General features: G+C 44.4%; 3 protein-coding genes across 3 annotated transcripts in view; 2 read left to right on the forward strand and 1 right to left on the reverse strand.

Moving 5' to 3' along the window:
* Positions 1-18,589, forward strand: part of SYS1 (SYS1 golgi trafficking protein) — a 38,697-nt gene extending 20,108 nt beyond the window's left edge. Inside the window, exon 5 of the mRNA XM_054510128.2 lies at positions 18,453-18,589. Coding sequence (XP_054366103.1) covers positions 18,453-18,459 — 7 coding nt within the window. The 3' untranslated portion in view covers positions 18,460-18,589. The remainder of the gene's footprint in view (positions 1-18,452) is intronic.
* Positions 14,218-18,166, reverse strand: LOC123852113 (translation initiation factor IF-2). The gene is made up of 5 exons (XM_064573504.1): positions 18,159-18,166; positions 17,365-17,454; positions 16,240-17,093; positions 15,699-15,837; positions 14,218-14,789 (listed from the first exon to the last, which is right to left on the reverse strand). Coding segments are annotated over exons 1-5 (1,092 nt in total). The 3' UTR covers positions 14,218-14,788.
* Positions 18,461-20,586, forward strand: DBNDD2 (dysbindin domain containing 2). The gene is made up of 3 exons (XM_045885837.3): positions 18,461-18,599; positions 18,803-18,940; positions 19,920-20,586. Exons 1-3 carry the CDS (start codon positions 18,461-18,463, stop codon positions 20,123-20,125), a joined length of 483 nt encoding a protein of 160 aa, XP_045741793.1. The 3' UTR covers positions 20,126-20,586.
* Positions 20,587-21,336: the final 750 nt, after the last annotated feature.

Below are 21,336 nucleotides of genomic sequence, written 5' to 3' on the forward strand. Positions count from 1 at the left end.
AGGGCAGTGTTAATTGATATTTCCCTAATGACTAATAATCTTGAGCATCTTTTCATGTGCTAATTTGCCATCTATTTATCTCTTCTGGTGTAGTGTCTGTTCAGGTCTTTTGCCCATTTTAAAAAAATTGAGTTGTTTTTGAGGTGCCTGGGTGGTTCAGTCAGCTGGGCATCTGACTCTTGATCTCGGCTGGGGTGTTGATCTTGGAGTCATGGGTTGGAGCCCCACGTTGGGCTCCACACTGGGCATGGAGCCTACTTAAAAAAATAATAAAAGTTGGGTTGTTTTTCATACTATTAAATTTGAGAGTTCTTTGTAAATTCTGGATCCCTTTGTCAGACATATGATTTTACAAGTATTTTCTGCAGTCTCTGGTTTATCTTTTCGTTTTCTTAACTGCCTTTTGAAGAGCAGATTCTTAATTTTGATGAAGTCCAGTTTATCAGTTTGTTTTTTTTTTAACGGATTATGCTTTTGGTGTCATATCTAAGAAATATTTGTTTAGCCCCAAATCACTAAGGCTTACTCCTGTTTTCTCCTCAACATTTTAGTTTCAGGTTTTTAAATTTAGGTCAATGACTCATTTTGCATTAATTTTTTTTAAAAGATTTTATTTATTTCTCCATCTCCTGCTCCCCCTGCCTGTGTTCCCTCTTTCACTGTGTCTCTCTCTGTCAAATAAATCAATAAATCAATAAATCTTTAAAATATTTTCTTTATTTATTTGACAGAGAGAGAGAGTGCACAAGCAAGGGGGCGGCAGGCAGAGGGAGAAGCAGGCTCTCCGCTGAGCAAGGAGCCAGATGCAGGACTCGATCCCAGGACCCTGGGATCATGACCTGAGCTGAAGGCAGATGCTTAACCGACTGAGCCACCTATGCGTCCTTGGATATTTATTTTGCAATAATTTTTGTATATAGTGTAAAGTATGGATCAACGTTCTTCTATATGGATATCTAGTTATTCCTACACAATTTGTTGAAAAGACTGTCCTCTTTCCTTTGAATTCCTTCACACTTTTCTCAACAATCAATTGACCATATATGTATGGATATATTTCTAGATTTTGTTCTGTTTATTTGATTTATATATCTATCCTTTTGCCAGTATCATACTATCTGGATTCCTTTATAGTATGTCTTATAATCTGTCTTGATTACTATAGTACTTTATAATAACACTCAAAATTAGATAGTGGGTTCTCTAACTTTCCTGTTCTTTTTTTTTTAAGTTTATTTATTTAAGAATCTCTACACCCAACATGGGGCTCAAACTCATAACCCCGAGATCCAGAGTGGCATGCTCTTCTGACTGAGCCAGCCAGGCACCCCTTCTGTTTTTTTCAAAATTTTTCTTTCCTTATGAATTTTAAAATCAGCTTGTTGATTTCTACACAAAATCCTACTAAGATTTTGACTCTGTTCCTTGGACTTTTTGTTCTGAGTTATCCTTTCTTTTTTGGGCACATTTGCAGTTGAGTCATTTTCTCAACATGCTTCCTGCCAGTAAAATTTTGAGGTTCAAAGGCCTCTTTTAATTTTTCTCAATTATTTTTGTAAATTTTGAAATGATTATAGATCTATAGGGAGTTGCAAAAGTAGTACAGTTTCCTCTAGGGGTGGCACCTCACAATACATACAATATGAAAACCAGGAAATTGATATTGTACAATCCACAGACCTAATTCAGATATTAGCAGTTTTACATGCATTCGCTTGTGTGTATGTGTTCCATCACCACTAAGATCTCCCTTGTGCTATCTGCCCCTCTCCCCGCCATACCATTCCTAATCTTTAGAAACCAGTAATTTGTTTTCCATCTCTATAATTTTGTCATTTCAAGAATGTTATGTGAATAGAATCATACGGTATGTGACCTTTCGAGATGGGCTTTTTTCACTCAGCATAATGCTCTTGAGATCTGTCCAGGTTGTTGCTGTATCAATAGTTCCTTTTATAAACTTAAAAAATCACTGTAGATTCACAGAAAATCCCAAAAAGATATATGCATGGAGGTCCTATGACCTTTCACTCATTTTCCCCCAATGGTAACATCTTACACAACTACATTATAACACCAAAACCACTTGTTGATTTATGTAACCACCACCACAATCAAGATACAGAACCATTGTACCATCCCAAGGCTTCTTCATGCTCTTTGTAGCTATACCCACCCCTCTTTCCTCCCACCCTACCCTCTGGCAACCCCTCTTCATTTCTATAATTTTGTTATTTCAAGAATGTTATATAAATGGAATTTTACAGTATGTAACATTACAAGTTTGGCTTTTTTTCACTCAGAAAATACCCTCAATATCAACCCAGTTGTTGCATGTATCAATAATTTGTTCCCCCCGCCTTTTTTTTTTTGCTGAGTTTTATTCCATAGTATGGAATGTACCACAATTTGTTTAACTATTCACTCATTGAAGAACATTTGAATTGTTGCTAATTTAGAGCTATTACAAGTGAAGCTGCTGTGAACATTCATGTATAGGTTTTTGTATGAACATAGTTTTCATTTCTCAGTAATCAATGCCAAAGAGTGCAATTGCTAGATCATATGGTGTCTGCTTAGTTTTCTAAGAAGCCACAAATTATTTTCCATAGTGACTATATTATTTTACATTCCCACCAGCAACATATTAATGATCTGTTTTCTCTGTATCCTGACCTGCTTTTGGTATGGTCACTATTTTTTAAAAACCATTCTAATAAGTATGGAGTGCTATCTCATCATGGTTTTAATTTGCATTTCCCTAATGGCTATTGATGCTTAACATATTTTAATGTGTTATTTGCCACTGCTGTATCCTCTTTGATGAAAAATCTGTCTTTTGCCCATTTTCTAATTGGATTATTTGTTTGCTGTTGAGTTTTGAGAGTTCTTTATGTATTTTAGATATGAGTCCTTTGTGATATATGTGATTTGAAATATTTTTTCTCACCTATATGCCTTTAATTTCCTTTTTTGGTCTTATTTTGCTGAGTAGAAATTCCAGTACCATGTTGCATAAAGGTGATGAGAACAGTCATCCTTGGCTTGTTCTTGATCTTATCTTTCACCGGTAAATATGATGTTAGCTGTAGGTTTTCTGTAGATGCTCTTTATCCAGTTCAAAGTTACCCTCTAGTCCTAGTTTGTTGAGAGTTTTTATAATAATGGACATTGGATTTTGCCTAATGGTTTTTCTGCATCAGTTGATATGGTCACGTGATTTTTTCTTCTTTAGTTCATTACTATGGTAGATTATATTAATTGATATTTGAATGTTGAACTAGGCCTGCATGCCTGAATAAATCCCACTTGGGTTTTTTTTTTTTTTTTAATTTTTATTTATGAGAGAGAGAGAGCATGAGCAGGGGGAGAGGCAGATGGAGAGGGAGAAGTAGGCTCCCTGCTGAGCAGGGAGCCCGACATGGGGCTCGATCCCAGGGCGTGGGGCTTGATCCCAGGACCCTGGGATTATGACCCAAGCCAAAGGCAGAGGCTTAACTGTCTGAGCCACTCAGGTGCCCCAAATCCCACTTGATTTTGGTGTTTAATTCTTTTTATGTATTTTTGGATTGAATTTTTGCTAATATTTAGTTGAAGATTTTTGTGTCTATTTTTGTGAGGGCTCTGGGTCCTTTATATAGTACCTGCACTACCCTTGAACTGGTATAGTGTTATTTGAGAGTGGACTTAAAATGGTTGTAAATATATATTATAGACTCTAGGGAAATGACTAAATTTTTTTTAAAAGAAGTGTAATTGATAGGCTAAGAAAGGAGAGAAAAATAGAATCACATAAAATGCTCAAAACAAAAGAAAGCAGAAAAAGAGGGGAAGAAAGAAAAAGAAATAAAGAACAAGTACAACAAATAGAAAACAGTTATAAACATGATCGCTGTTATGGCAGTTATATCAGTAATCACTTTAAATGTGAATGGCCTAGGGCGCCTGGGTGGCTCAGTTGGTTAAGCGACTGCCTTCGGCTCAGGTTGTGATCCTGGAGTCCCTGGATCGAGTCCCACATCAGGCTCCCTGCTCAGCAGGGAGTCTGCTTCTCCCTCTGAACCTCCCCCCTCTCATGCTCTCTCTCACTCACTCTCTCTCCAATAAATAAATAAAATCTTTAAAAAAAATAAAAAATAAAAAAAAATAAATGTGAATGGCCTAAATATATTCTAAGAATAGAACATTCATGATAGACTACATTCTGAGCCATAAAACACACCTGAACAGATTTAAAAGAATAGAAATCATACAAAGTATGTTCTCAAACCACAATGGAATTAAATTAGAGACCAATAACACATAGCTGGAAAAGTCCGAGATATTTGGGGATTAAACAATACATTACTAAATAACAATGGATCACAGAAGAAATCTCAAGAGAAACTTAAATATATTTTGAGCTAGGGGTGTCTGGGTGGCTCAGTCGGCTAAGCTCTTGATTTTGGCTCAGGTCATGATCTTGGGGTCATGAGATTGAGCCCCATGTAGGGCTCTGCTGTCAGCAGGGAGTCTGCTTGAGATTCTCTCTCTCCCTCTGCCTCTCCCACCCCTCCACCCCACCCTCACATGTTCTCTCTCTCTCCAAAAACAAGTAAATAAAATCTTAAAAAAAACTTTTTTAACTAAATGAAAGTGAAAAGACAACTTATCTAAAGTGTAGGGTGCAGTAAAAACAGTGCTTAGAGGGAAATTTATAGCACTAGTGCATATATTGGAAAAGAGGAAAGATCAGAAATCAATCTAAACTTTTACCTTATAAAACTAGAGAAAGAAGGGCAGTTTAAGCCTAAAGCAAGCAAAAGAAAATAAAAATTAGAGCAGAAATCAGTGAAATTGAAAACAGGAACACAACAGAGAAAATCAATGAACCCCACAAGTTGTTCTTTGAAAAAGTAAATAAAATCAACAGAACTCTAGCCAACCTAACCAAGAAAAAAAGAAAGAAGACACAAATTATCAATATCAGAAATTTAAGAGAGGCCACCACTACTGATCCTAGGGACATCAAAAGGATAATAAAGGAATATCATGAACAACTCCATGCCCTCAAATTTGATAACTTAGATGAAATGTGTCTATTGTGTTGTGTTTTGTTTTGTTTTGGTACTGTTTTTGGTTTGGTAATACTAACCTCTTAAAATTACATTGAGAAGTGTTCCTTCCTATTCCATTTTCTAAAAGAGATCGTATAGAATTGGTATTAATTCTTCTAATTAATCCTTCTAATAGGTATTGGGTGGATTTCTCCAGTGAAACTATCTGGTGCTGGATATTTCTTTTTCAAGAGGGAGGTGTGTGTGTCTTTGTGTTGCATTGACTACAAATTCAATTTCTTTAATAGTTATAGAGCTATTTTTATGATCTATTTTTTTGGGGTGAGTTTTGGCAGTTTGTACTTTTTGAGGATTTAGTCCTTTTCATCTAAATTGCCAAACTTATGTGTGTAGAATTGTTCTTCATAGACCCTTATTGTCTCTTTAATGTCTGGGAGCCCATAAGGATATCCTCTGTTGCGCTCATGAAATTGACAGTTTAGGACTTCTCTTTCTTTTTTTCCTTTGTCAATCTTGTTAGATGTTTGTCCATTTTATAGATATTTCCAAAGAACCAGCTTTTTCTTTGATTTTCTCTATTGTTTTTCTATTTTCAGTTCTTTGGGATTTTTGCTCTTCTGATTCTAGTTTAAGGCAGGAACTTAGATTATTAGTTGGAGGTGTTTCTTCCTTTGAAAGTAAACATTTAGTACTGTAAATTTCCCTTTCAGCATGGCCTTAACTGTGCCCCACATATTTTGATACTTTGCATTCAGCTAAATTTTAGAAAAGGTTGAGATCTTCACTTTGACCCCTAGATTTTTTTAGAAGTATGTTGTTTAATTTCCATGTGTTTGGAGTATTTCCTGTCACCTTTCTGTTACAGATTTGGATCTGATTCCATTGTGGTCAAGGGAACACACACTGTATAATTTTGATTGTTTTAAGTCTCTTGAGGTTGTCTTTGGACTTAGGATATTGTCTGTTGGGGTGAATATTCCATGCACACTTGAAAAGAATGTGTGTCTTGCTGTTGTTGTTGGGTGTTCTCTAAATGTCAATTACATCCTTTTGGATGACGGTTTTGTTAAGTTCTTTTGTTAAGTACATATTCTGCTGCTTTTCTGCTTAGTATTTCTATCAGTATTTTATTTTATTTTTTTAAGGCTTTATTTATTTATTTGACAGAGAGAGAGCACAAGCAGGGGGAGCAGCAGAGGAAGAGGGGGGAGCAGGCTCTCTGCTGAGCAGGGAGCCTGATACGGGGCTCAATCCTAGGACCCTGGGATCATGACCTGAGCCAAAGGCAGACGCTTAACTGACTGAGCCACCCAGGTGCCCCTCTATCCGTATTTTAGAGATGTGTTGAAGTCTCCAACTCTGATAGTGGATTTGTCTGTTTCTCCTTTTGGTTCTATCAGTTTGATTCCTATACATTTAGGATTGCTTTGTCTTCCTCATGGTTTGACCCTGCTATCATTATGTAATGTAACCTCTTTTCCCTGGTGATTTTCTTTTATCTGATATTAAGATGGCAGATTCTGCGGTCTTTTGATTAATGTTTGTATGGCATATCTTTTTCAATCCTTTTACTTTCAACTTATCTATGTCATTATACTTGAAGTGAATTTCTTGTTGACAGCTTATATTTGGGTCATTTTTTCATATTCTGTATTGCAGGTCTCTCTCACTTTTAAATGATATATTTAGGCCATTTCCCATTCATGTAATTATTTGTATCTTAGTGCTTCTGTTTGCCATTTTATTGTTCGTTTCCTCTGTTTTTCATTCCTCTGTTCCATTTTTCCACCCTTCCTGTATTACTTGAACATTTTTTAGGATTCTGTTTTTTATTTAATCTATGGTGTTTTCTTTCTTTTTTTAAGATTTTATTTTTTTTATTTTATTTATTTATTTTTTTAAGATTTTATTTATTTATTTGAGAGAGAGAATGAGAGAGAGCACATGAGAGGGGGGAGGGTCAGAGGGAGAAGCAGACTCCCCGCCGAGCAGGGAGCCCGATGCGGGACTCGATCCAGGGACTCCAGGATCATGACCTGAGCCGAAGGCAGTCGCTTAACCAACTGAGCCACCCAGGCGCCCAAGATTTTATTTTTTAAAGTAATCTCTACACCCAATGTGGGGCTCAAATTCACAACCTTGAGATCAAGAGTTACATGTTCCACAGATTGAGCCAGCCAGGTGCCCTCTTTGGTCATTCTTTTAGGGTAGGTCTTCAGACAACAAATTCTTTTAGTATTTCTTTCATTTGAGAATGTCTTGATTTCTCATTCCTAAAAAGTCTTCTTGCTGGGTACAGCATGTCAGAGATAAACAAATTATTTAAAGTAGAAAGGACAGATTTTGATCAGTAATATACTGTTGTAATAGGAAAAAGTATCCAGTGTGAACTGAACTCAACTTTGATTTGTACAGAGATGACTCAGCATCTTAAAGGAATTTGAGAACAAGGAGGGGGTGGGGGGGGTGCTCTGTAGAGTTAAGGAAGTGAAAATTTACAGAAAGCAGAAAGGGGATATTGGTCCACGTGAAACCCATCTAGGTTTGCTAGCTCCTACCCTCCCATAGAAGATGTGTATCTTGCTGTTGGGAGACAGGGACCCTGTTTTCAGGGGTTGGCTGGAACAAACAGTGAATTCATTTGGCAGCCTTGAGTTTTCTTAGGCAGACACTTTAAGGGGTCTGGGGTCATCCTAGGGATTCAGCCTTGAGCTGTTAGAAACTATATTAGTGTTTGTTCAAGTCTTTATAGACCAAGGTTAAGGCCTCGTTGAAAAGAGGGCTCAGAGGAGCCGGGGTAGAGTTTGATCAAGGAGAGAGTCTTTGTCAAGCACTCTGGATTGACTTTGTTTTCCTTCACTACTTAAAAATGTTGTGTGTTTTCCTTCACTACTTAAAAATGTTGTGCCACTTTTGTTCTGGCCTCCATGGATCATGAGAACCTGATGCAACTGAACTGTTGTTCTCCTATTGGTAAGATATCATTTCTCTAACTGCCTTCAAGATTCTTTCTTTGACTTAATTTTTCGAAAGTGTTATCATGGATTTATTTGGGTTTATGTTGAAGATTCAGTCAGCTTCTTTGACCTGTAGGTTCAGGTCTTTGTTGAATTTGGGAAAATTTCAGCCATTATTTTCTTGAATGTTTTTTCAGCTTCACTTCCTTTTCCTCTCCACCTGGGACTCCAGTGACACAAATGTTAAATCTTTTGTTATTGTCTCACAGGTTCCTGAGGCTCTATACTTTCTTTGTTTCTTTCTTACTATAATTTTCTCACTTTTTCAGATTGGATCATTTCTACTGTTCTCTCTTCAAATTCACCGATCCTTTCATACGTTATCTCCATTCTTCTATTGAGCCTCTCCAGTAAGGTTTTTGTTGTTGTTGTTGTTGTTTGAATTTTGGTTTCTGTATTAATTTCCTAGACCTGCCTGCTGTAACAACTGGCTTGATGGCTTAAAACTATAGAAGTTTATTTTCGCACAGTACTGGAGGCCAAGAGTCCAAAAATCAAGGTGTTAATTACTTCTGGAGGCTCTAAGGGAGAATCTGCCCCATGCCTAGCTAGCTTCTGGTGATTGCCAGCAATCCTTGACGTTCCTTGGCTTATAGACCTATCATCCTGGTATTTGCCTCCATCTCACATGGTGGTCTCCCTTGAGTATCCTTCTGTGTTTTCACATAGACTTCTTTTAAAGGATACTAGTTATTGGATTTAGTGCCCACACTAATCCAGTATGACCCCATTTTAACTAATTATTTCTGCAAAGACTCTATTTCCAAATAAGGTCACATTCTATAGTACTGGGTAGACATGAATTTTTGGAGAACACTATTCAACCCAGCACAATAATTTTTTCTTCAGTTCTAAGATTTCTATTTTATTTACATCTTCTATTTTTTTCCCCTGAGATTTTTTTTTTAATTTTTTATTTTATTTCAAGAATGTTTGTTGAAGCATTTTTATAGTGATTGTTTTAAAATCAGAGTCAGATAAATCCAGCAATGCTGTGATTTGTTGGCATCTATTGTTTGTCTTTTCTTATCCAAATTGAGATTTTCCTGGTTCTAGGTATGTTGAATTATTTTCAGTTATAACCTGGACATTTTGGAAATTATGTTATGAGACTCTGCATCTCATTTAAATCTTCTGTTTTAGTAGGCCTCAGATGACCTGGGCCAGTGAGACAGGGGGCACCAACTCTTTACCACCAGGTGAGAGTGAAAATTGAGGCTAGGTACATGACTCCACTCATACCAACCAGTAGGGCAAGGGGAGGGTTATCTCATGACTGCTGGCAGAGGTGGACATCTAGGCTCTACACTTGGCCTCCTTTACACTGGGGGAAGGGAGTGGTGCCTCATTATTGCTGGATGGGGATGACAGTGTGGCTCCCCACATGGCCTCCTCTGACACCATGGAAATGGGGAGGGATTCTTGGGGAGGGGTATTTGTTACTGCTGGGCAGTGATGAAGGCCAGGCTCCCACGGGTCTCCTCTAACACCACCTGGAGGTGAAGTGGGGGAAGTGTCCTGTTACCTTTGTTACAAGACAAACATTGAAGTCTGGCTTTCCCCTCTGTCTTTGCTAGTGGAGGCTGGGAGTGGTTTTTCCTCTAGTATTGCTGGAGTGGGACATTTAATGTCAGAAGATTTCTGTCTTGCTAGGGTGCCCCTTTCTCAGTCCTTTGACAGGAGAAAACAGGCTTTTCATGGGAACAATTTTTAACTGCCTGTTTCCAGGTTGCAGGCTTCTCCAGACCCTAGCAAAAAGAAAACCTACTAGGGTTCCTGGTTGGTCTGCCTTCTTTGTTTGAGATATAATGTCTAGCATTTTAAGCTGTACTTAGTGGGAGGGATAGAGAGGAATGCATCTACTCCATTTTGTTCAGAACCAAAAATCCTGTTTTTATTTTATACTCTCTTTATCCCTATACATCCAAGCTGGAGATGTTTCTGGATATATTATCCTTTTAAGAACTTGTAGGTCACTCTGAATCTTATTCAGGGCACTCTATTAGACAAAAGCCATGCCCACAATTTCTTTGAGATAAGCCCTTCTCTGCATTAGGCTTCTGCTGAAATGGCTAAGGGACAACACAACACCCCTAAGCTTTCTAGAATCCCTATTGTTTGATTCAGAGGATCTGTGAGGCACACCTATAATTTCTTTAGAGATCTTTTATCTGATTGAATAGTACTCTGAGGCATTGCCTCTTCCTGAGATATAAACTCAAGATTTTGTAGCCATAATCTCAGTTTTTGTTTTTGTTTTTTTTAAGATTGTGTTTATTTATTTGAGAGGGAGAGTGAGAGAGAAAACACAAGTGGAGGGAGTGGCAGAGGGAGAGGGAGAAGCAGATTCCCCGCTGAGCAGGGAGCCCGATGCGGGGCTCGATCCCAGGACCCCGGGATCATGACCTGAGCCGAAGGCAGACGCTCAACGACTGAGCCGCCCAGGTGCCCCTCTCAGTTTCAGTTTTAGACCATGTTGTTTTGGATGTTTTCAATGCCCTGGCTTTGAGGTTTGCTAGGAATCCACTTCTTAATGTTACTTTCATTTGCCATTTGGAGAGGCTGAGAATTTCCTACCGTGAAGTCCTGGCTCCTCCAAATTCAACAGCGCTGCCTTTTAGCTCAGGGTTTCTCCACCTTGACGCTACTGATACTCTGGGCAGGATGATTCTTTGTGTGGGGGGCAGTGGTGAGAGGGGTCTGTCTTGTGCACTAGAGGATATTTAGCAGCATCCCTGGCCTCTACGAACTAGATGCCAATAGCAACCTCTCCAGTTTCGACAACCAAAAACGTCTCCAGACATTGCCAAATGCTCCCCCCCCCCCCCCCCGCTCCCCGGAGGCAGCCTCGCTGTCACTTGGGAACTGTTGTTTTAGCTCCTCTCTCCCTGCTGGCATTTTACCATCGGCAGCGATAAGAGACCAGGTGGCACCTTCACCACCTTGCTTGGAAATTAGCTAGATCACCCAGTTCATTAGGCGTACCCCCCCATTCTCCTCTTTACTGCAGGTGATGGGGCTGCTAACCTCTGTGTCCGGACATAACGAGCTTCCCCCTCCCCCAGTTTCCAGTAGTGCTTACCAGTCCGCCCTGGCTGTTGTCTTATCAAAGGCCTGAGGCTTCTATCAGCAGCTTTTCCAAGGCACTTTGACTACACTCTTCTCTGTTTGTTGCCAGTTCTAATGCCACTGCCATGCTTGGGAGCTGACACGGCAGCACTCTGCCCCAGTACCAGAGTCTCTACCTGGTTATCTATTGCCGCATGTCAATACAAACTTAGCAGTTTGATACAAGTATTCAGTATCTCAAAGGCTTTGGGTAGCAGGAATCCAGGAATGCTCTAGCTCAAATGGTCCTGCCTCCATCTCTCAGGAGGTCACAGGCAAGCTGCTGCCCACGACTGCGATCCTTCCAAGGCACTCCCAGGGCTGGTGGATCTGTTTTCCTGCTCACTCATGTGGCTGCTGGCAGGCCTCTGCTCTTCCTGGCTGTTGGCTGGAATCTTCTGTTGCTTGCCACGTGAGCCTCTCTGCATGGCTGCTGACAACATAGTATCTGGCTCCCCCCTGAGTGAGTGATCCAAGCAATAGAGGACCCACACCCAAGATGGAAGCTGTGGTCTTTTGTTTTTTTAATTCTAATTTTGGGCAGGATCCATTACCATTTCTTACATAGAGAAACCTTGATCCAGTGTAGCAGAGGTCTATAGAAAGGTATGACTAACGAATGGCACTGAGCACTGGGGGTATTTTGGTGGCTGGCTGCTGCATTTCAATTTTATTCAATTCAGGATATTTTTCTAATTTCCTTGTGGACTTCGTTTTTGACTCATGGGTTATTGTGAAGTGTTGTGCTTTATTTCCAAGTATTGGGGGTGTTTCCCAGATATCTTTTTTAGTTATATTTCAATTCTCGTATAGTCATATCAACATTTTGTATGATTTAAATTCTTTTAAATTTGTTGAGGTTTGTTTTGTGGCCCAGACTATGGTGTATCTTGGTGCAGTTTTATGTGCAGTTGAAAAGAATGTTTACTCTGCTGTTGTTGGGTAAAGTGTTACAAAAATGTCAGTCAGAACAAGTCAGTTGCTAGTGTTCAGGTTTTCTATATCCTCCCTGCTTTGTCCTACTTGTTTTATTGATTACTGAGAGAGCAGTATTGAATTCTCTAACTGAAATATAGACTTTTCTCTTTCTATTTTAGGTCTATTGGTTTTTACTTCATCTATTTTGAAACTCTGTTATTAGATGTATTCGCATTTATAATAGTGGAGTCTTCTTGGTGAATTGAACCTTTTATTATTATGAATATCCCTCTTCATCACTAGTAATAGTCTTTTTGAAGTTTACATTTGTCTGGTATTAATATTGCCACTCTGATTTGCTTTGATTACTGTTTATATGGTGTATCTCATTCCATTCATTTACTTTTTTTTTTAAAGATATTTATTTATTTATTTGACAGAGACAGAGAGAGACACAGCGAGAGAGGGAACACAAGCAGGGGGAGTGGGAGAGGGAGAAGCAGGCTTCCCCCTGAGCAGGGAGCCCGATGTGGGACTCGATCCCAGGACCCTGGGATCATGACCTGAGCCGAAGTCAGACGCTTAATGACTGAGCCACCCAGGTGCCCTCCACTCATTTACTTTTAACCCATATATTTTTTTATGGTTAAATTGGGTTTCTTGTAGACAGTACATTATTGCCTTTTGCTTTACTTCCTACTCTACTAGTCTGTCTTTTAATTTGTTGTCTTTCATTGACAGTTGGATTAAAATCTTGTATCTTGCTATTTGTTTTATATTTTACATGTTTTTTTTTTCTCATTTTTTTTCTTTTTCTTCCTTACTTTGGATTAACTACATTTTTTCAGGGAAAAACATCAATCTATTGGGTACCAAAAATAGACAATAAGACTTACTGCATTTGATCAAAACAGTTGGTTACTCACAGCACACCAAACAACACAAACAGCAGCATAGTTGTGTGTTTGTTTGTTCCCTTTGCCCCAAGGCCAACAACCGATATGGTGGTCCCAGATGCACAGCATATACACAGTGAGTTAACACTGTGGCTAAGGAGCCAGGCCCAGAACTTTTATAACAAGCAGTAAGCAAGCCTGCCTTGATTTGATCTGATCTCTCCAGCTCTATTAACAATCAACAATCCTGGGCGAGGGCCCAGGTGACAGAGAAGTCAGATCCTTGCAATCTTGACATAGTCAACAAGACACGTTGAGCACAAAAAGGCCCAGGGAGAATGCCTCCCAATATTTTTATAATCCCACTTTATCTTCATATTGGCTTGTTAAACTTCTTTAAAAAATTTTTTTTAGTGGTTGCCCTTGCATTTACAATATATATCTTCAATTAATCAAAGTCAATCTTTAAATAATGTTATACCACTTCTTATATAGCAGAGGATCCTTCAAGAGTATATTTCCAATTACTTATCCCATCAGTTTGACTATTGTTATTGTTATACATTTTACTTTAATATGCTATCTATCCACAACATATTGCTACTTGTAAAACTTGAAATGTAGTGACATACAATTTTATATTAGTTTCCGGTGTACAACATAGTCATTTGACAATTATATACATTACAAAATGCTCACCATGATAAATGTACTTATCATCTGTCACCACACAGAGTTACTGACTATATTCCCTGTGCTGCACTTCACATCCCCATGACTTCGAAAGCGAAAGAGTAGTGTACATCCACTCTCTGGCTTTAATAGTCAGTTGTCTTGTAAGGTGATTAAAAACAGGAAAATGTCTCTTCTATTTACCTTTATTCTGTCCATTTCCAGAGATCTTTAGTTCTTTATGTAGCTCTTTCTGGAGGCAGAAAGAATGTGATATGAGAGAGAAACCCGGATCTACATAAGGAAATGACTCTTCTCGCCCGTCTGCCTGGAGGCCCTGTCTTCCTCGCACCTCACAAGGGTGCCAGTGCCTGCAACCCATTTCTTCTTGGAGGCTCCTGTCCTTCTTTGGAATTCAGGTTAATTGGTTGCTCTGCAACCTCAGCTCTCTGAGTTTGACAGAAGTTGTAATTTTATAGACTACCTAACAATTTTTAAAAATTGTGATTAGTGTGGTAATGATGCTCTTCCCAGCTTTCTGTATCCAGGATGGAAGCCAGAAGTCTCAGCCATCTATTTTTCCATGGTTCCTTCCACCTCCTTTTGCCATCTGCTCCTGGGGCCGCTGCCTGGGTCTTTCTCTTGCCTGACACCCTTCCAGCTTAGCCCCCTGAATTATCTCTAGCTTGGATGCTTTTCTCTCTCTACCCCTTCATGTGGCAACTATCTGGCAAAGAGAAGGGATGGAAGTTCCAGATCTCTCACCATCTTGGGGACAGGTTGAAACAACCCATGGAGTTCTGTTCCTGGGGATAAGCCTGGAACGGGGAGAAATGGTTTTGGGAGCTGAGCTCTCACCCACTGTACTCCCGAGTGGGTCTCATTCCTCTGTGCTAGGAAGGGGGACGAAGTACTTCATCCAGTAATGAGGACTAAGAATCAAACTGACTAAAACATTTCTTGGAAGATAGAAACTGCAACAGGACAGAAAGGGAACAGGCTGGGAGCAGAGGTTACAAGCACAGTCCCTGGAAGCAGCCACTGTGGATTTGAATTTCATCACTTATTTGCTGTATGGCCTTGGACAAGTCCCTTCACTCTCTGTCTCTCAGTTTCTGGATCTGTAAAATGGAAATAATAATAGTATTTACCTCACAAGATTGTTAAGAGGATTAATAGAGTTAATATATGCAAAGCACTTATAATAGCAACAGATATATAATAAGTTAATAAAAAGTATTAACTATTAGGGTGTACTTCCTATAATTTCAGAAATTCACAGAAGAAAGCACTTTCCTCCCTTTCTCAGAGCCCATTACAATCAAAACACCTAATGTTTACTGAGCATCTCCGAAGTACCCACATCCTGTACTAAGCATTTTATATGAATTATCTCATAAGTGGTAGGGATTAATTATTCCTACCTAATAAGCAAGGAAATCAAGGAACAGAGAAATTAAGTGTTTACACAGCTGGCCAGATGCAGAGCTAGGTTTGCAACCCAGGAGGGTGGGACTACCACTTGCCTCCCACAAACTAGTTTCCTTGCTTGTAAAATAGTGGGAACGCTGCTTGCTGTATTTCTCTCACAGGGTTGTTTTGAGATCCCACTAACAATAGATGAAGCAGCGTTTTGGGTATCTGTACAGGGCTGGTCCCCTGACAGGGAAGCCTGAATGTGTCATGACTCCATCCCTTTGCACATGCCCATCCCCCCTCTTCTCTGCTTGTTGAACTTATTTCTTCAAGACTCGGCTCAGATATCAGCACCTAGATTTTATTCTAATAATGGAGGGATTTAAGCAGGGGGTGGCGTTTTGAACGCAGACTTGGGTTTTGAAATGGTGGCTGACTGCTGTGTGTTATGGGGGGGAGGGGGATGCAGTGTAGCAGGGCCAGAGTGAGTACAGGAACACCAGATAGAAGGCTACTGGGGAGCCAAGGGAGAGATGGTGGTGCAAACAGAGAGGAACGGTGGATTGAAAAGTTATTTAGGGAAGAGAATCAACAGGGAATGGAGGTGTATTTACCACAGGACAGGGAGGTGCCAAGGATGACTCCCAGTTCCCGGCTTGCTCGTGGATGTTTGTTCAGTGAATGAACGAATGACCCCACGGAAGTATTCCCGACAGACACCCCCGACCCGGTCCTGTTCCCGCGGCTCTGGAGCTGTGAGCACAAGGGGATGGGTGGGAGGGAGGAGGAAAAGAATGGGCACAGAATCTCAGTCCAGGAGCTGCTAGATTGGACACTTAGGCACTGGTTTGAGCAGGAGGCGCGGAGAGGGGGGCAAGCGTTTCCTCCGTCGGCTCCGCAGTTTGTGCCTTGCCCCTCCACCCCCGCCAATCTGAACGCGCAGCGCCCCTGTTCGCGCCCTGGAGGACTTGGCTCCACGCCGGCGTCTCGGGGTGCGGCGCAGCGGCCCACCCCTGCAGCCCTGACCCGCCCCGTCCCGGCGCCCACCCCGCTCAGTGCGCTGGAAGCCTGGGCGGCGGCTCGGTGCGATCCCGGAGACAGAACCCGGGGCTGCCGGGTGAGTCCTAGGGTCGGGGGCCCTCCGCCGCGGCGCACCTGCCCTGATGCGCGGCACCGGGTCAATGCTCTCCCCGCTCCAGCGGGTCTCCTTCCCCGCTGCGCCTTCTCGCCCAGGGTGCGGGTGCGTTGCGGCGGGGCTGCCCGGGAGTCGCCAGCAGCAAGTGCGCGTGGGTCGACAGCCCGCGCGTGTCCCCGCGGCGGGGATGCGCCGCCCAGCGCGGCGCAGCAAGTGGATCTGAGCGTGCGGAGCCGAGCGCCCCGGCGACGGGCGGAGTGCGGACGAGCGCGGCCAGCTGCGGGGCAGGGATGCGCGCCGGGAACTTTTCCCCGGGCCTGGAAGTGCGAGCGGCCGCGCCCAAGGGGGCTCCCCAAGGCCGCCGGGAGGGAGGCGAGCGCGGGTGCCCGCCGCCGCCCCTCCCCCACTTCCGCCGCCCGCCGCTTCCTCGTTCCCGGCTCCCAGGGCCCGGCCGTCCCGCGGGAGCCTCGGCGGCGCAGCCCCACCCCGCCCGGCGCGGCTCGCTCCCACGCCCCCGCCGCCGTCTCGCCGGAGCCGAGCGACCGAGGCAGCGGGGGCGCGGGGCACTGCAGGTAGGGGCTCAGCGGCGGGGGCGCAGAGGCGGCGGCCGGGCGAGGGCTGGGGGCCCTCCGCACTAGCCGGACGCCCTTGGGCCCTCGGCCGCCTCCCCCCTCCCACCCGCGGGCGCGTCCCGGCCCTTTTTAGGGAATTTTCTCGCTCCCGCGGACTCCAGGGCGGGTGGGGCGGAGACCGGCGGGGCGCTCTGCATTTCTGGGGCTCCCCGGGCTCTCCAGACCTCGTCTTTTCCCCAGCACCTTTCGTCGCGTAAACAACTCCCTTCCTCTCCCCGGCCCCGGCTCCGGCTCCGCTGCCCCTGGGGACAGCGCCTCAGGTCTCGGGAGATGGTGAGGGGGAGAGGGGGCGTCCTGGCACCCCCGGCCCGTGGGCGCCCCCACCCTCGTTCTCTCCCTCCCCCGCCCGGGCTGGAGCAGACGGCCCCAGGGGCCCCGGGTATTTTTAGCGCTGTGACCTGGGCGGCAGCTCGGAGAGCCTTTCCCGGGAATCGGCGTCAGCGCCTCCCTCCCCCGTTGCCAGCCGATGGCCACCAGGTCTCCGCACACTGTCTTTGGCCCTGGCTGGCCCACTTGGGTTTGAGCCCCTCGCGGCCCGCAGCAGCGCCTGTGGAGCTGGCCGGGGTCTCCGACACTGAGTCCAGATTAAGCGAGGGGGGCAGGCTACAGAGGATGACGAGCTGGTCCTCAAGCCAGATACTCCCTTGCCTCCAGTGATGGGCTCAGAGCGCGCTGCCGGAAGGAGATGGAGTGAATGCGAGTGGAAGTATAGGGCTTGGGCTGGCCCAGAGCTCTGGTGTTCTGGAAAGCTCTCAGCACTGGGGACCGCAGGGGCCTGGTCTGAATTGGACCCAGGACCCGCCCTTCCAATTGCTACTCACTGACTAGTGGGGATATAAGACTGAGATGTCTGAGAGGAGAGGTGCTTAAATAAAGACCTGGGGAGTACGGAGAAGAAAGAGATGGGGGGGCGCCTCTAAATAGCACAGTATCTGGGCTTTACATTTTACAGAGCACCTGCACCAGCAGCCGCTGGGTTGAGTTTGAGGCAGGAAGAACTATTAAGTCATTTTCGGATGGGAAGCCTGAGGCTGGAAAGATGATTTCCTGAGGGGCAGAGCCAAGTCTGGAAGTCAGGTCTTTAACTTAAGAGCAGGGTTTGGAGGGGATGGTGATGATAGGGTATGTGGGGGAGAGGGGGTGTTTTAGTCTTTGGGTTTTGAAGGCTGGGCATGAACCAGAGTTACAGCACTTGAGCACCCTGAGGTCCCCATCCCACCGTCTTCCATGGCCTTCCGAGGGGTGGCTGGGTCCGTTAGAAGTGCCTCCTTCTTTTGGGCTGGACCAATCCCTCCAACCCCTCTCACCAGGGCATGATACTGAGTCTTGGCTATTGGCCCCGTTCCCTGAATACAGAGGAGCTTCTTTTGCCGTGCCTGGAACCAGCATCCCCTTTGTGGAGCCAGGCTCAGCCCTGCCTCTCTCTGAGACTTGAAGTTTGTAGTAACAGACTTTGTTTCAAGGAAGGGAAGGAGGTGGCCAAGTCCGGTGGTGTCCAGGCTGCAACGCCAGGATGCTGGCTGCAGAGGGGCTCCCCAAGCCCAGGCCCCCGTTGTGTTCCCTCTCAACTTCATAGCTCTACTTGCCCTGCCACCTCCCAGGAGCTGACATGGACCCAAATCCTCGGGCAGCCCTGGAGCGCCAGCAGCTCCGTCTTCGGGAGCGGCAGAAATTCTTTGAGGAAATTTTACAGCCGGAGACGGAGTTTGTCTTCCCCCTGTCCCACCTGCATCTCGAGTCGCAGAGACGTAAGCTCTGAGTCCTGGGGAGAGGGCCTGGAGTGGGGTGGGGGGGTAGGTCTCGTAGGTCCTGAATCATGGGAGCCTCTTCCCCTTATTTTTTTGGCCCTCAAAACTTCTGTCTCTGGACCTGACACATATCTTTGACCATCCTAGGGGCTCTGGGGGCTCTGGCCTGCGTCCTCCTGACTTGCCCCCTTCTTGATCTTCAGCCCCCATAGGGAGTATCTCATCCATGGAAGTGAATGTGGATGCACTGGAGCAGGTAGAACTTATTGACCTTGGAGACCAGGATGGAGCAGATGTGTTCTTGCCTTGTGAGGACTCTCCACCAGCCTCCCAGACATCTGGTATGGCCCTTGGCTTGGGGGACTTGGGCACCAGTTAGCCAGAACTGGGTGGCAGGCTCTGAAGTGAGGCTGCAAGGCAGGGCTGGAGAAGTATACATGTAGGGGTTGGAAATGGGTATTTCTATGAATGAAACAGCTGTCTGTTCTGATTTTAGGGAAGTTGACCCCGAGGGGAACTGGGTGACAGATCTCCAATCTAAAATTCTGGGAATGCCTCAGCCCCCCTTAGCCTTTGTTAATTTTGTGTTTGTGAAATTAATGTGATTAATTCATGTAATTAAAATCATATACAATATAAATTTTTATATTAGATAACTTAAGCCGTTTTAGTCCTCTTCATATGAATATTTACTGAGCACTTTTTTTTTTTTAAGGTTGCTAATACTGTGCTCAATTAACTCAATCCTTACAATGTCCTACTAGGGCAGGCGGTAGTATCCTGATTTTATAAAGGAGGAAATTAGACTCAGAAGTTGTCACACAGCCTGAAAGTGGAAGAGCTGGGTTCAAACCATGGCTGTCTCATTCCAAAGCCCATATGTTTAGCTCATAAAATAGATATTCTCTTATTTAAAGCTGCCGCTGTTTATTGATGGCCTACTGCATGCCAGACATTTTATAATCATTCTTCGATTGATTTTATCCTCAAAACCCTTCTGGAATGTAGGTGCCTATCCCATTTTTAGAGAAGATTCAGTCCTTGAGGGAGAAAATGACTTGCCCAGAGCCACTCAGGACCAAGTAAGTGACGTAGGTAGAGCTTGAACTCTTGAATTGATTGACCTGAGTCTAGGGCCCAGACATGGTGTAGTGAAGTGAAAGGAACTGGCAGTCAGGAGACCTGGCTCTTTGTGGACTGGCTCAGTGACTGGTCACTCCCCTGCCCTTCTCTGGGGTTCAGCCTCTCCTGGCCGGACCATCTCCGAGAGTCCCCAGAAGCCCTGTTTGTGGCCCTGACCAACTCTTCTTTTCTGGGCAGGGCTGGATGACCACCCGGAGGAGTTGAGCCTGCCAATGCCCACGCCAGACAGGACTGTGTCCCGCACCTCCTCCTCATCTTCTGACGACTCCACCAACCTGCACAGCCCAAATCCCAGTGACGGCGGGGCAGACACGCCCTTGGCACAGTCTGATGAGGAAGAGGATGGGGCTGATGGAGGGGCAGAGCCTGGAGCTTGCAGCTAGCAGTGGGCCTCCCTCTACAGACTGACTGAGCTGGCTCTTCTCCACAGGAGACCCTAGGCCCAGCCAGAGCCCTTTGGAGAAGACCAGACTCTTTACTTGCAGTAGGCACCAGCGGGAGGCAAGGACAGTGGGATGGCATACCTCTCTGGGAATTAACCCTCCTGCTTTACTGCTAACCTTTCCTGCTACAACCCTCCCACCAGTTTTTGGCTTCCTCCCAAGGTAGGGCTTATAGGCGAGGAGATGGAAGATGAGGCAGGACAAGATGCAACTGCTTTTCTTAGCACCCCTCCCTCCCCCAGACTCTCCGCAGTCTTCTGATAGAGTCTCCTAAACCAGTGTCTCTAAGTGGACGTGAACTCTGTAGCACTCCCCGTGCAGTGGTACTCCAGCCATCCTGCTCCCCTACATCCTGTTTGGGAACAGGGCACGGTATAAATAATAAATAATAATCTACCAACCGCTCCCCTTCGTGTGTCACGTTGTAGAGATCTCAGACCCACTATATCTAACCGACACCATCCCCCCATCTCTCATGTGCTCCATCTCTTCAGGAAATAGCTCTTGAATACGTGTGCTGGGCGTTTGGAGTACAGTTCTGAACAAGACAGGCTGCATCCCTGCCTTTGGTACTTGACTGTCTCTGGAGGAGAAAACCAAGTAAATACCACGGTTCACGGTGTAATCAGTAGCATGATGAGGAACAACTCTGGTATCAGAAAATAGCTCATGTGGCCACCAAAGAACTGATTTTTAAGCTGAGATCCAGAGGCTGAGTAGGAGTTTGCCAAGTGGGGGCTGTAATTCAAGCAGCAAGAGCAGCTTGGGAAGACTGTAAATGGAGAGAAATAGCTCTGAGGGACTAAGGAACATTCAGCTGGGCTGAACTGTTGGATCTGGGGACGAGAGGAAGGTGAGAGAGGTAAGACTGACAAAGGTTAGTCATGAAATACTTGGAAGCCTGTATCAAGTTTCGATTCAGCTGCTAGTAAAAGGTCAGAGACTAAAGATAAAAATTTATTTCCTCATATAAAAGACGTCTGAGGGCGCCTGGGTGGCTCAGTTGGTTAAGCGACTGCCTTCGGCTCAGGTCATGATCCCAGGGTCCTGGGATCGAGTCCCACATCGGGCTCCCGGCTCAGCAGGGAGCCTGCTTCTCCCTCTGACCCTCTCCTCTCTCATGCTGTTTCTCTCTCGCTCGCTCTCTAATA

Source organism: Mirounga angustirostris, unplaced genomic scaffold (assembly GCF_029215605.1).
Source record: "Mirounga angustirostris isolate CCGP_5_RB_7025 unplaced genomic scaffold, mMirAng1.0.hap1 SCAF_10, whole genome shotgun sequence".
NCBI classification, from domain to species: domain Eukaryota; kingdom Metazoa; phylum Chordata; class Mammalia; order Carnivora; family Phocidae; genus Mirounga; species Mirounga angustirostris.